General features: G+C 43.0%; 1 protein-coding gene across 1 annotated transcript in view; it reads left to right on the top strand.

Moving 5' to 3' along the window:
- Positions 1–16,298, top strand: part of LOC137382964 (unconventional myosin-XVIIIb-like) — a 265,768-nt gene that overhangs the window by 162,332 nt on the left and 87,138 nt on the right. The window contains exons 29-31 of the mRNA XM_068055546.1: positions 3,164–3,274; positions 5,086–5,190; positions 9,516–9,668. Of these exons, the coding sequence (XP_067911647.1) occupies positions 3,164–3,274; positions 5,086–5,190; positions 9,516–9,668 (369 nt within the window). The remainder of the gene's footprint in view (positions 1–3,163; positions 3,275–5,085; positions 5,191–9,515; positions 9,669–16,298) is intronic.

Below are 16,298 nucleotides of genomic sequence, written 5' to 3'. Positions count from 1 at the left end.
TTGTACCTCTCGGTCGATTATTTGATCATTGTGTGGAGGTTCCCACCAAGAAGTCCTTCTGTTACTAGCTGCTCCCTCCGGGTGGCAAAAATGTGATTGGAAAGCACATGACTCTGAGTGCTGGCTCTTTTGTAGTTTAAAATTCTGGTCTCCCAGTCGGCAGTGCATCCACTGTGCCACCACAGATACATATCTTGCTGCAATGTTCTGGAGGAGTTAAGTTGGTGATGGACATGCCATTAGACCAGTCGTCCTACAGATGTTGAGTTTCTGTTTATGACTGTCCGATTGAAGGGAGGCATCTGAAGCCAACCACATTTGTCCTCTAAGCTAGTGAAGGGAGCAAAAAAGCACGAATGAGGGAAAAACATTAAGGCATGCTGTTGAGTTCAGCCTCAGTATATACAAGCTAATCCAGAGTTATCACCACTAGGCATGCATTTACACTGAGACTGGTAGTTGTAGTTTAATATTGCCTGGCTTGAAATTTAACTGATCTGTTTTAGGATAGCTCTGCAAATATCTGGATAGCTGCATGCCCAGAGCTTTCATCAGAATATAGGAACAGGTGGAGGCCATTCAGCCCCTGAAGCCTGTTCCACCATTCAATTATATCATGGTTGATCTATATCTTATCTCTATCTACCAGTTTTGGATCCCTAACCCTTAATACCCTTAACTAACCAATATGGAGCAATCTGCATTTTGAAATTTTCAATTGACCATCCCCAGCCTCAACAGTTTTTGGGGAACGTTCCAGAATTCCACAACCTTTTGGGTGAAGTAGCATTTCCTGACATGACCCCTGACTGGCCTAACTCTAATTTTAAGCTTATGCCCCCTTGTTCTGGACTCCCCCCCCCCCCCCCCCCACCAGAGGAAATAATGTCTCTCTATCTACCCTATCAAATCCTTTAATCAACTTTAACAACTCAATGAGAGCACTACCTCCAGACGTCTCGCATCACTTTGCTCTATCACTTGTTGGGCCCTGAATCTGCATTTGTACATCTGGTTGAGTGTTGGCATGAAGCTGAAATTGTTACTCATCAATGCATAAACTTGCTGTGTCAGTGCATCTCATTTCTCCCAACAGATTGATAGTTAAATACACCAGTCAGTGTACTACTAGGTAAGGTGGTCCCAAGTTCAATCCCTGCCCTTACTCAGTTGGGTGATCTCCATCAGAGTGGTGGTAAGTGTACTACGATTGACATCAGTCCTTTGAACGAAGGACAGGGGAATAAAATCAGGCAGGATTCCCCCTTCTTTTCATTTGCAGGTCTGGGGAACAGCAGGGTGAATGGGACTACATTGATGGCTCTTTTAAAGAGCTGGCACAGGCCTGATGGGCTGAATGACCACTTTATGTGCAGTATGATTGATTCCATGATTCTAATTGTTATGTACTGATCACTTGCTCGGAAATGAGGATGGGATTCCACTCATCTGTGCTTCTCCTATGGTTGAACAGACTGCCAATGCTCACAATCTAGGCTCAACACAGCCACCTGCCTAAGGTACCAGGGGGCCGATGACACCAGCTTAAACCCCACGATAAAACGAGTCAGCATCTTCAGGAGAGGCGAGTGGGTAACAGAAGGCTTTCCTGAATGTGTATTACATGGCTGCACTGTGATCTCACATTAATTTTCGATGAACGGGCTCATTAGTACCCTGAGATCATACTCCAGCTTTGCAATATTCTCCCAACCCATCTTTCATTGTCTGGGATGCATGTTGGAGGAGATAAGAGACCTCCAGGGCTGGTTGTCATGGTTTGCATTGTCAGCATATACTGGGAGGGATCCTTGTTAAGATGGGATGAAAAGAATAATGAAATGATTTCTGGTTGCGGCCATAAACTCTTTGAACTTCCGGCTTGTGTTGAATAAAAAAATTACACTTTCACTGAAGACTGATAATACAAAAACAAGCTTAATTTGCAGAATTACACAGTTTATAGGTCTCACTTGTTGCTTTTAATGCTAGCTAGTTCTGGGTAGCAAAAGACTGGCCTAGGGTACAAATTACAACTTCAGGTAGTGAGGTCAACAAACTAGCACAGAGGTATTAATTGTGGACTTCTGTTTAGCATATGGCAGATGGCAATGAAGCAATGCATGATGATTTAAGTTTGCTAATTTTTGGTATAGGGTACAGAGTTTAATATATATTTCCCGCTTGTGGCTGTTTGCATCCAGATTACATTGTTCAGAATGTGCATTGGCAGAACTGTCTCTCTGGAATGGCTGGTTTGATACATTTTCAGCTCATGCACTGTGACACTGAAACTCTTAACGTTATTGTAACAAAGCAGCTCGGGGGTCAGATGCAGCTTTATATTATTGTAATAGGAATATAGGAACAGGAGGAGGCCATTCAGCCCCTCAAGCCTGTTCCGCTATTCAATTTGATGGTGGCTGATCTGTATCATAACTCCATCCAGCTTATACAGAGACCCCTTTTAACCTCTCCCTCCCTATTCTCCAACCCCGGGGTGATCCTAGTTGCCAACAGTCATGTTCACATGAGAATAAGGCCACTTGGCGAGAGATTGCAGAGCACCAGTTCCTGTGTGTCCCCACCGCACCCCCCTGCCATCCCCCTACCCTGCCGCCCTCCCCGCCCCCAGCATGGAGACAATTCTTTAAGGACAGTCACTGGGAAGGGTGGGAAATTGGCAGAAAATGCAATAAAAATCCTTTAACTTAGAACATGTTTGCGGATGAAATGTTTATGAAATGCACTTGATGTTGCACTATATTTATTGATTGTTTTTCTGCATTTTAACATACTGTAATACCTCTCTGTTTTGTTGTCATTCTCCAGTTTTTTTATGTTTCTCACCCCTGCTATCTTCTCACTTGTTGTCTGACTTGTTCTCGATCTTATAATTTTGTTAACACTGTTTCTTAATATTTATCTTTCATTCTCAGTCCCTTTTTATTCCCTCTGCCTCCATCTCCTTTTTCACTCCCTCCATCTTGCTGTTTCTCTCTCCCTTCAAATTCCTCCCTCTCATCTATCTGCAAAATAGCTCACTAGCTCCTTCCTCTTTTCTCTCTCTCCCCTACCATCTGTCTCCTCCCACTGTCTAACTTCCCCTCTTGTTCTCCCTCTCTCTCACACTCTGTCCTCCTCTTCCTCTCCCTGCATTCAGATGCATCTCCGTTTTGAAATAGAGCAGGAGCGAATGAAGGAGATTCACCTGAAGGAACTGGAAGACAAGGAAGAAGAGCTGGAGGATGTTCGCAAGTCCTGCCAGAGAAGGGTACGCTCCTCACTGTGCCATGTGATACAGTGTGTGTCCAGATCTGTCCCTGTACTGTCTGTGCTTTATTTATCCATAGTGGATGTCTATTTCCAGCTTGACAGTTCACACAGGCACAGTTTTTTCAAAACATATTCATGGGATGTGAGCATCGTTGGCAAAGCCAGCATTTGTTGCTCATCCCTAATTGCCCTTGAGAAGGTGGTGGTGAGCTGTCTTCTTGAACCGCTGCAGTTCATTTGGTGTAGGTACACCCACAGTTCTGTTAGCAAGGGAGTTCCAGGATCTTGACTCAGCAACAGTGAAGGAACGGCGATATAGTTCCAAATCAGGATGGTGTGTGGCTTGGAGGGGAACTTGCAGATGGTGATGTTCCCATGCAGCTACTGCCATTGCTCTTACAGATGGTAGAGGTTGGGAGTTTGGAAAATGTGTCGAAGGAGGCTTGGCGAGTTGCTCTAGTGCATCTGGTAGATCGTACACACTGCTGCCACTGTGCACCGGTGGTAGAATGAGTGAATGTTTAAGGTGGTGCTGATCAAGTGGGCTGCTTTCTCCTGGATGGTGTTAAGCTTCTTGAGTGTAGTTGGAGCTGCACTCATCCGGGCAAGTGGAGATTTTTCCATCACACTCCTGACTTGTGCCTTGTAGATGGTGGACAGGCTTTGGGGAGTCAGGAGATGAGTTACTCACCGCAGAATTCCCAGCCTCTGACCTGCTCTTGTAGCCACAGTATTTATATGGCTGGTCAAATTCAGCTTTTGGTCAATTGTAACCCCTAGGATGTTGATAGTGGGGCATTCAGCAATGGTAATACTGTTGAACATCAAGGAGATTCTTCGTATATGCCTCTGGGTCCTCTTTCAAGGATATACTGTAAGCAGAGTAGAATCTGCCAACTGCAAGGAGTGTATATGATTCCTTAAGGTCAGTTCTGGCTCTGTTGATAATGTAGAAGCCAGTATTCATTTGTGTAACATGCCATACGGGTACAAATAAGAGGCAGAGTCTCACAACTTCCCCTTTGGTGAACATGTGAAATATTTCCCATAGAAATAATGTACAGTTCCTTTATAATGCATATTTGACATTGGATAAAATGTACGCCAATGTCAACTTTTTCCTACTGTGTCCTGGTGATGTGTGTGTAAGTCTATTGGCTTCTGCTTTTATGTCTTTGCACATGACCAGTCGTAATGGCATTACTGAGTTTGCCAGGAGTCTTGCATGTGAGAATATGATTTCTTACCCTCCTGCCTCAGGATTGTACTCTTGAATGCTCTGGACAACAAAGGAGCTGTGCGAGTTGGGGTGATCCACAGCCCATGTAAACTGACTCTACTTGAACTATAGAATATATGAATGGCACTCTTACACTATACTGGAAGATGCAGCTTCGGTTATTTTTCACAACAATGACAGACACATTTTCCCTATAAATTGAACTCCAGACATGTGAAACTCAAAGACAGGCCTAGAAAGAAAGATGTGCATTTATATAGTGCCTTTCACATCCTCAGGACGTCCCAATACACTTTACAACCAACAAAGTGCTTTTGAAGTGTAGTCACTGTTGTAATGTAATGAACACTGTTCAGTAGCCACCAAACCCAGTAAGCCACTTACTATACTTACTGGGGGATGTGAACATGAACTTAATGCTGCCCTAAATGTGTGCTCAGATCAATTTTGATATGGCTGAGGAGCCACACGGCTTATTCATAAGCATTTCTGAGGCTCTTTGAGCAGCTGAAGGTGTTGCTGGCAATGTAACCTGTCCAATGTTTGGGGGGCCTTTCTCTTTGTCACAGCTTCGTCAGTTGGAGATGCAGCTGGAGCAGGAGTTTGAGGAACGACAGCTGGTCCTTCATGACAAACAGGACTTGGAGGGCTTGGTTGGAACTCTCTGTGAACAGGTCAGTGCTTCAGTTGTGATGGAGATTATACAATGAGTGTGAAGGAAATACCATTGAAACCCTACTGAAGCAGCATAGCTGCCTCCAGCATTTACACAAATGCATGGATGGTGCAATCAGCATTGCCAAGAAAGCTCAGAATGCTAACGAGAGCATTGATTAGGCAATGAAGAGAATGAACCATTAAGGATTCCAGGAAGAGATTTTCACACATCTGTATGCACCCTTTCAGTTGAAACCAATATAAGGTTTAATTGTGATGGTTAATTGTAAGGGAATGTGCATCGTTACTGGTGGACCGGCTGCAACCAAGGGTGTAGATCAGACCCTAAAGTGCAGCAGATCTTCTAAAGATTTAATTTTGTAATTTTTTGAATCACGGGTTGAGATTTTCAAATTAAACATTCAGTTTTCATTTGAAGGCATTGGTTTCTGGTCTCACTCAGGTAGCAAGCAGCCGTTCTTCTTGTACAAGTCTAGACGGTGAATATCGTCAGGCTTTTTGACTTTAGAGGAGTGATGTTCACATACACTTTTCATATGGTCACTGGACAATAATCAGAAGCATAATCCTGGTGGATCTTTCCCTTCTCTCTAGAAAAGGTGTGCTTTACCAATGATAATGTTGCAACTGCTGCTCTGGCTGAGATGAGCTAACCCAGCAAGAACTGGGAATTAAACCTTAGATCATTATTGTACACATCTCTGCACCACACTAAGCAGTGGGTCAACTAGGTAACACATTCAGTTGTACCTGAATGTTCTGCCTTAACCTGCAGAAAGCATTAACGTGCAACAACAATGTCATTTCATTCACAATTCACTGCAGTAAAGAGAAGCCATGGCATCCACATTTTATTTCTAAACAAAGTGCTCAGCTGGATTCAACCTCAAATATAAATTGGGTGGTATCGGTAGAACTTGCATGATAAATTTTAATTGGAGAATAAAGGGCACCATTCCCCTTTAAATAGACAAATATTTATTACTAAATCAGGATGTCTTCTAAAATGCTGCGGTTTAAAATCTTTGTACATACCCACTCTACTGATGTGGACAGTCTGAAATGGAGAGGTAGTTCATGTTGCCTGTTTAGTGGAGGTTGTTACAGTAATCTGGGCTTTTATAGAAACCGCAAGTAGGCAAATGTTCTCGGTCTAGCCTATCAATCACAACACAAAACCTGGCACGATATGCTGCTGAGATTCCTCCTCTCTCCCAGTTTTTTTTCTTTGTAATGCTAAGGGACTGGTTCAGCTCATTACTCCTGACTGAGAGAAAAGAAGGTTATTTGTTTGGGATTTTGAAGGCACCCTCTAACTGCAGTGAGGACAAGGCTATGAGAGCTCTGAAGTCAGCATATGTCCAAGCAGAGGATGATGAGGTTTTCCTGAGAACAGCCCTTAAAGGTTGTAGATCTCTGTGCTTAAGCAAGCTCATGGACTTCATAAATCTACAAGTGGCTGATTCAACAGACAAGGCTTGCTACAAAAATAAAATGTTTACGTATTTCACCCAGAGCTGTTGAACCTGCGGGAAATCCTTCTCGACCACATGAATAGTTTTCCTTTTGCATACCATTAACCCTGAGGGTATGGTTCCTTAGTTATTGGTAAGATTGCAGCCATTTTACAGACACTGGCATTTAGACCAAGGCACCAGTCTACATCTATCACAGTGGGAAATGCAACAGTATTGCTCTTATTATTACTATGCAATCAAGCTGATTCAATGGTGAAGGGTGGAGGGAAAGGGAGAGAGGGAAATGGATGCAGAATGGTTTCAATCACCTTGGGACCTGGTCATCTATCTCTCTGCTGCGTCTAATGGTCAAATGCTCAGCGGGTATAGGTGGTCTCACTAGTGTCTCCCAACTGGTATCTACAAAAATGCCCAAAAGTTGGCACTGAATTGTTTGTCTCAATGCAAGAGTTCACAAGAATAATTGATGACACCTTGTTGCAATAATATATAAAGCTGAGAGCTGGGAAGGAGAGAGGAGCGGCACATTTCTCTTAGAGTAAGAGGAGCTTTACCCTCTATCTAGCCTATGCTGCACCTGACATGTGTGTGTATGGCAGAGGCTTTTAAGTGGAAAGATCTTCCATTCTGCAACACATTCATAAGAGCAAACATTTGCCCCCAAAAGCTAAATGCTAAAAAATAGCGTGGAGGTTATAAAATTTGGGGTTCAATGGCCTATTTTCCTCTGCTCTGTTCACAAGTAATGTCTGAAGAAAAGTTACAATACAGAGAAGAAAATCCTCTGACTCTACTCCTGAGTGGCCCTGCAGTCGAACTTTCCAAATGGTTTTCCTGGTGTACCATAGAAACTTGCAGCACTGGAAGAGGCCATTTGACCCATCGTGCTTGTGTTGGTTCTTGGAAAGAACTATCCAATTAGCCCCACTCCTCTGAAAAGGATGCAGCAACATAAATTATAAAAACATGAACGACAGTTCAGTTATATTTCATGTCTCTGCAGAGTCATTTGCCACACTGCAATCTTAGTTATTTCCTGCCTGTTCTTTGCTGTGCATCACTTCAACGCTCTCACACCCACTTTGCATCCCGAAACCCCTTCTGTTTAAAGTAGTTCCATAATATGTGGGCGCTCATGGCCCTGTGGGTAGCGGTGCCAACTCTGGTTGGACATGTTCCTGGAGGTGTTATCACATGACCTCCTGCCTCCAACTTTCCCGTCCGCACACTCCCGCCATTAGCAGCCCAACACGCCCATACTCACAAAGCACCTTCCCACACTAATTGGAAATCAAATATACTCATCATTACCCGATTGGATGATTCTTGACTGTCAGTCAAACAGAATTTTATCCCCACGTCCAATATTTTTCTAACTGGTAAACAAAAACGATCACCGAAGCTATTTCAAAAAAGCAATTTTTAAATTCCCCTATGATTTTTCTCCCGTGTTGCTCACAGCAGCGTCCTAGAAAGTATCTTAAATTTCAGGAGTCTTCACAGCAATCTTGGAGTGTTGACAATCCTACCTGTGGAATGCAGAGATTTCCTCAATGTCCCAGTAATTAGTTCCATAGCATTGTGCCATCAGTGCTCCCTCCACTCTTCAATGTCTTTCCCCGTGAGGATCCCGTTAAACTTGTGACCGAGACACATGAGATATTTGGACAGGTGACCAAAAGCTTGGTCAAAGATGTTGGTCTTAACAATTCTCTTAAAGGCAAAGAGAGAAGTGGAGAAGTTTAGGAAGGGAATTCCAGAGTTTAGGGTCTAGGCAGCTGAAGACACACCCATCAATGGTGGAGCAATGGAAATTTGGGATGCGCAAGAGGCCAGAATATTAAATACTCTGCTGTCACCAACAGAGGAATTGTTTCATTGGTTTTTGCTTGTTTGGAACTCCATCACAATTCCTCTTTGTGTGCTTGTGGCCAATTTCTGATTTACCAAGTGTTGCCAATCCTCCAGCCTTGACCTGGAGCCTCCAGGAATTAAAGATTAATATCCTGAACGCTGCTGCAAGCAACCTGGGAGCAAAAACTAAATAGCGTGTTTCTTCATTTGCTTTGAACACTATCATTCATTAATTATAAAAACATTGGAGATGGGAGAAAAGCTGGAGCAGTTGGTGGCAAGAAATAATGTGATTGAAAATTCCAGGAATAAGTTCAGCCAGAGTTGGTAACACTGGACATATCTATTCTTGTTGTCTTCACCTTTGATTCCAGGTCGAAAAACGATCAAATGCACTGCACTCATTTGACACAGCATCATTGTAAACTGAGAGTGTTTGACAGCCACGTTATTTTAATCTTAAATTACTTTACATAAAATACAAGAAACAAGCCACTGTTGGAATGAGGCTAAGTAACAGTTAATTTGGGGAGTACTGATCCTTTAATAGACTTTAAAATTGAACAGCACTCCCCAATTTAATCACAGAAATGCAAGTGACAAAAAGAGCATTGGGTATTTGCGGTAACTAATTTCAAACAGAGATTATATTGTGGGCAATCTTGCTTTAATTGGATAAAAATTAACATCAGGCATTATCTGACCACTTAAATGGGTTGTGAGTTACTACAGTGGGACAGTCCTGAGTTATTCTCTTGATACCAGCATGTGATTGGAAGAAGCCATATTGAGAAACATCACAGAATTAGGAAAGAAAAACAGTAAGCCTGAAACTGTGTTTCAACAAAGAGGAAAGACAGAGAATGTCCGGCTTCACTCTCTCCTATCTTGTTATGGTTTGGGGGATCACATCAGCTGTGGAAATTCAAATTGCTTCATTACGTTTAAAAAAAATAATAGTTACTGAAAATGGAACTCTCCTGATCCAGATAGGTCATCGAGACTTTGATGTGGAGAAGAGGCTACGCAGGGATTTACGACGGAAGAATGCTCTTCTAGCAGATGCTCAGCTACTGCTGGGTACTATGCAAGACCCTGGTCAAACCGTCAACAAGCAGGAGGTGGAGAAACTCCAGGTGCAGGTCAGTCAGAAGCCCACTCCATCCTATCTCACTCAGCGCTGTCATTAGAAATAAATAACAGACAGGTGAGTGGGTTTGAGATAAAGCCTGACTCCAGGGTGTCCTAAGCAGTTGGTTTTTAAACCATCAGACCCCAGAGATTTAATGCAGCCGATAATGTGTAGCCATTTTTTTCCCAGGTTTATAATGTGGAATTCTATAGCAAGCTTAATCATGCTTCTGTCTTTCCAGCTATCCCCTTCAATTTTCTCGCCACCACCCCCCCCCCCCCACCACTCCCCTGCCCAATTTTGTCCCCCTTTAATCCTGAAGGCCTTGTTGTTGAACTACCATTCCACAGGTGTTGTTGATCATTCTCCTGGACCTTACTCGAGTGGCCACTCATATTATGTGATCCTGGCTTTGTTAAGAGAGAGTGACCATAGCTGAGACCTCACCCAATAAGAGCACTTTGCAACCTTTGCAACAGAGTTGCAAGCATTCACTCCCTCCACCACCGACACACAGTGGCAGCAGTGTGTGCCATCTACAAAATGCACTGCAGCAACTTGCCAAGGCTTTCTCAACAACACCTTCCAAACCCACGACCTCTACCACCTAGAAGGACAAGTGCAGGAGACACATGGGAATACCACCACCTGCAAGTTACCCTCCAAATCACACTCCATCCTGACTTGCTGATATTGCCGTTCCTTTACTGTCACTGGGTCAAAAACCTGGAACTCCCTTCCTAACATCACTGGGTGTACCTACACCACATGGACTGCAATGGTTCAAGAAGGCAACTCACCACCATCTTCTCAAGAGCAATTAGGGATGGGGCAATAAATGCTGGCCTTGTCAGTGTCATCCATGTTTCATGATCCAATTAAAGAAAGTTGACTTGTCATTGAATCAGAAGTGGAAATCCTAGATGAATGTTTAACTTTTGTTAACCCTAAGGCATGTCTTCTTGGATACTTCCCTCATTTAAACACATTGATTCACTGTAAAGTCCAGGAATTGAACCTGGATCCTTCGTGCTCTATTGAATACAGAACTATGTGATACAGCTTACTCACTTCATAAATCAGGGAGCTCAAGATGTAGAAAGGAAATGCTGCAACTACCAGAATATATTTACGATCCTGTGAATATATTGTACATAAATAATGCAGAGATAAAGCGTGATAGGCTGTATCACATCAAGCGTAGAGGTGAGAGTATAAACATTTGAAGCCAGAGCTTATATTTTGTGTCATTTCACTGTGATTATTTAGAACACAACTGAAGAAGACAGTGGAATTTTTGGCATTGATTTTTTTCAGGCATGTTTAAGATATCATTGTGGTCCATTTGCTTGTCCTGTGGAGTTCTTTGCTTGCAATGTCTGAGGCTAATGGAGCTGTTCAAAATTTATTTCTATGCTACATTTACTATTCTAACTGAATAATTTGTCACCATTTCCGCACATCTGCATGACTGACCTGCTCCTGGTCTACAGCTAGGGAGACTTCTATAAATTAACCTTAGACTGACTGAACCTTTGCAGGTTCCTCTTGTCCTCCCTCCCCTGTTGCAAAAAAATACAAAGGTCGTGGCAGCAATTTTAAAACAATCCGGTTCTTTGAAGACTTAAAAGGCTTCTTGGCCTCAGAAAACTATTTTTTTTCCCTGTGCTCTTCAACGAAAGGGGGTGTTATTGCTAACGAATGGAACACTTTCACATTTTGAGACCCACTACCAATGCAGAGCATTCCCAAGGCATGTACCGTTTAGGGTAGTTGCAGATGAAAGTTCTCAGTACTTCATCCCAACAATGTGCCATAATTCCCAACTTCAAAAGGTTATTCTCCGCTACAACACTGCAACATTTTTCTTTTCTCACAACTGTGCAAGTGAGACTCAATTCACTGTCAACCTTCACTCAGTTTTAGTGTTGACATCTGTGGAATCTTACAGCACAGTCAGAGGCCATTTGGATCACATGTCTGTGCCAATTCTTTTTGGTGTAAAGCTAATCCCATGGTCCTGCTCTCTCCCCAAAGCTCTCAATCTTCCTCTGCTTCAATATTTATCAAATGTCCCCTTAAAGGATGCAAGGGTTTCTGCATCAATCACTCCCTGTGGTAAAGCATTCAATGTTCCAAGAACTCTACATAAAGAAATGTTTTCTAAACCTCTCCTCAGCTTCTTAGTAACAGTTTTAGATTGATGACCCCTCATCACTGTCTCCCCAATAGTCTTTCTTTACTCATCCTATCATAATTTAAAGAATTTTTCAATTTCCATGTTTCAGTGGAAATAATCCTAGTATTTCAATTATCTGAGTCATAAAGCCATTATGGCACAGAAGGAGGCAAATCGGCCCATCGAGTCCCCACTAGAGCAATCTAGTTAGTTACCCCCCTCTATCCCCATAGGCCTGCAAGTTTATTTCCCTCAAGTGCCCATCCAAATTCCTTTTAAACTCATTGATTGTCTTCACTTCAACAACACTCATAGGGCAGTGAGTTCCAGGTCATTACTACTCATTGCATAAAAAAGTTCTTCCTCACATCCCCCCTGCATCTCTTGTCCAAAACCTTAAATCTGCGTCCTTGTACCAGCACCTAATGGAGACAGCTTTTCTTTGTCTACCTTATCTAAACCTGTCATAATCTTGTACACCTCTATCAAATCTCTCCTTTGCTCCAAGGAGAACAATCCCAGCTTAACCTTGAAGCTAAATTCCCTCAACCCTGGAACCATTCTGGCAAATCTCCTCTTTACCCTCTCAGGGGCCATCACTCCCTTCTTAAAGTGTGTTGACCAGAACTGGATGCAATACTCTAGTTGTTTGCTTATCTGCTTATAGCTATAATTTCTTGTCCCTGTATGGTCCTGGTGAATGTATGCCCTGTGGCTTTAAAGCAATTTTTAATGGGATACCAAAAACTAGACATGGTACTCAAACTTTGGCACAACCATTGCCTCATTATCATTACTTTGCTCTTGTATTCTATGTCGCTATTAATAAAACCCAAATTGCTACCTCCTATATGCTCCAGGATCTTGACCTCGATCCTTTAAAATAGCAAAGACCAAGAAGTCTCATTTTAGCAGATTGTACCAGATTTGAGTTCAGGTCCTCAAGATACAAGGATATTGTGCTGTGCAGTCCCTCACTCTATTTGTTCAATAATTTGAATTTATTTGCATTGGTAGGTTATATTGATTTTCCTGCAGTTGGTTCATTTTATGTCCATTTTGCTGTGGAAGGAGAGACGTAGCCAGTTGCCAAGAATCTAACGGGGAAGAGGAAGAGAACTATGCTTTCAATTCTTATTGAACTAATGTCAACAGGCATAGTGCTGTGTATTCAGCCTTTGACAGTGTAGGAATATTGAGCCCACATTTAACCTTGGGGGCAGAGAAGCATCTAATTCCCAGTGGTACAATGAGGGCGAGAGCATGTCTGATTTTTCATAGTAACAAAGGGAAAGAACGTTTTTGGATAGGCAACCCTGAGCAGGTAGCTCTATGGGTAGGACTTTGCATTTTTGATTGGGACCCTGATCTTGGCGTCATATGCGGGTCCCGACCTCGCACTGCATTTGTGAGCAGTCAACCGGCAGTGATTTTTCCCAAATTGGCCCAAAGCCGTTTTTATCATCCAGTTAAGGGCTGGATCTCGAAGCTGGAGGGCCAATAGGAGGCCTTTGCTTCAGGTAAGAGAGAAAGAGGGTGTCTCCATCTTGAGGTGACCTCTCAACAACGTCTAAAACTTTTGAATTAAAAAATGGCCACAGCTGTCGGGCCACCATAATGGAGGGGAAGCCCCTTCACATGCCTGCCTGCGACTGCAGCTGTGACCAGGTAGATGGGGAGGGCCTCAAAGCCTGCCTGGAATGCTGCCCACCCCCACCCCTCAACCAGGAGGCCGCCTCCGGGCAGCCGGCCTGTTTCTGATGCCTCGGGGGGCCCACAGGCCGACTGGAGAATTCCTGTTGGTCTCTGACAATAGGCCTTAATTGGTCTTCTACTTGCTACCTGCTGCTTGCCAATGGGTAGCCCTTCTGCCCCAAACCTGCCTCCGGGAAAATAGCCAGGGGGATAGGATGGTACCGGCAAAGTGGCGAGCTAGCTGGTGGCCCAAAATTACCCATCCACCTGCTTCCCCTCTTGCCCCCATACTGGGGTGAAAATGGAGCCCTATGTGTACACTGCTAATCCTTGGCAATATAGCATTGGTGGGATAGTGGTGATATATGTCCAGGTATCTGGTGGTTGGAGAAAGATGTTTCCCTACTTGCTAGCAAGAAAACTGGGCAGGAGATATAATTCTAGTGACTATGTTCCTCTTTATCAAGTTACTTATTTATTATTTGTTCTTGGGGCGTGAGTGATGCTGGTAACTACACATTTAATGCCTATCCCTAGTTGCCCTGAGAAGGTGGTGTTGGGCTTTCTGTTTAGAATTCAAATCTGCTACAAGATGCTCAGATGAAAGTTCTGGTGGAATCCATGTGCTGATTGTTCTCCCTTAATGGTGTTAAATAAGGGATTTCATAATTTTGGCCAAGGGATAATGAAGAAGCAGTGATAAATATCCAGGTCAGATTGGTGTATGAGAGGAACTTGCCGCTGTTGCTGTTCCCATGATATTGCTGCTTTCATCCCTCTTTTTATTTGTTCATGGGATGTGAGCATCTTTGGCAAGGCCAGCATTGGTTTCCCTTGGGAAGGTGGTGGTCTTCCACCTTCTTGAACCACTGCAGTCTTGGTTGTAGAGATTTTGGGGCTGAGAAGTGTCTTTGTAATATGCTTGGTAAGTTGTTATGGTACATTCAGTAAGATGCATGATTTCTGACCTTATGACAAGGGAAAGGTTATTAATGAAGCAGCTGAAGGTGATTGATCCAAGAATGGTGTTCTGAGCAATTTCACCAGTGACATCCAGGAGCTGCAATAACTGACCTCTGACAACCCTGGCTATCTACCTGAATGTCAGGTACCACTCCAGCCTTTGAAGGTTTTCCCCCTTGACTACCACTGATCTCAGTTTTACCAGTTTTCCTTGGTGCCATACTTGTCCAAATGCTGCTTCGATGTTGAGGGCATCTTCACTCACCTCCTGCTTGCATTTAGCTCTTGCCTCCATGTCTGGATCAAGGCTGTTGAGTTCTGGAGGTAAATGGTTCTGGCAGAATTGGAATTGAGCATCAGTATCAGATTAATGGTGAGTAGGTGGCTTGTTATGGCACTATAGATGACTCCTTCCATCACTTTCCTGATGTTTGGGAGAGGGTTAATAGGATGGCAATTGACCAGGTTAGATTTGTCATCCTTTCTGTGACTAGGACGTACAATTTTTTCTCAATTATTCAATTTACTGGTTAGTTGAGAGTGTCATAGTTGCACTGGAATAGCTTGGGCTAGGAGTTAGCTAGCTCTGGTACAGCACCCTATTTGTGAAACTGTCAGAACCTATATCATGCTGTATGTGGTTTATCTCAAAGAATTCTTAACGCCATGTGTAATGAATTGAATTGACTGAATGTTGTCACCTATGGTGATGGGAACCTCAGAAGGAGGTTGAATAGCATTGTCCACAATACAATATGTTAACTTTGCAGCAAGTGATGGAATCCAAGTGTAAATTCAGCAGTGTAATGACCTTAGTGGGACCTTGTTTGTTAGGAGTGCAAGTTGGAGATAGATGACAGTAGTGTAGAGGTTATGTTACTGGACTGGTAATCCAGAGGCCTAGACTACAATGATCTAGAGACATGCGATCAAATCCCACTACAGCAGCTGCGGAATTTAAATTCAGTTAATTAAATAAATCATGAATAAAAAGATAGCATAGAATGGTGACCATGAAACTACTGGATTGTCGTAAAAACCCATCTAGTTCACTAGGTCCTTTAGGGAAGGAAATCTGCTGTCCTTACCTGGTCTGGCCTACATGTGACTCCAGACCCACAGCAATGTGGTTGGCTCTTAACTGCCCTCTGAAATGGCCTAGCAAGCCACTCAGTTGTATCTTATGGGCAATTAAGGATGGGCAATAAATACTGGCCTTGCTAGTGATGCTCCTTCCCATGAATGAATAAATTAAAAAAGAACACCATAATGCAGCTCACCACCACCTTCTCATGGACAATTAGGGATGGACAATAAATGCTGGCCTGGCCAGCGAAGCCCACATCCCATAAAACGAAAAAAAAAATCTGACTTCTGCTCTTGTCAAGTGATATTTTCGACTGTGAACACATGCTCACTGAATTAACCCTCCAGCCTCTTGGAAAAAATACACATATGTGCTGGTTAATCAAATAGAGAAAACTCCAAATTCCACCCATTCAATTAAAGAAAGGGCAAAATTCCACCAATCCAGTTGTTTAGTTTGAGAGTGTTTTTATAGCTACAGAAACTCATATATTGAAAGGGCAGTTAGAAATGAGGGAGAATGAATGCAAATGTGTCCCTTTAACAGATTGCAATGAATTCAAAAGTGGTGCCTGAAAACAGAACAGACAGAAGATCGACGACAGGGATGTAAAGATGTAATATCCATACTGTTAGAGTCACCATCTCTCTGAGCTTTCCTTCCATTTCTACCTAAATATAATGTCCTTGATGCTCTTCCATCTCCTTACTGTGTTG

The sequence above is a fragment of the Heterodontus francisci genome, chromosome 23, assembly GCF_036365525.1.
Source record: "Heterodontus francisci isolate sHetFra1 chromosome 23, sHetFra1.hap1, whole genome shotgun sequence".
In the NCBI taxonomy this organism is placed as follows: domain Eukaryota; kingdom Metazoa; phylum Chordata; class Chondrichthyes; order Heterodontiformes; family Heterodontidae; genus Heterodontus; species Heterodontus francisci.
This window is presented reverse-complemented; position numbering and strand designations above follow the sequence as displayed.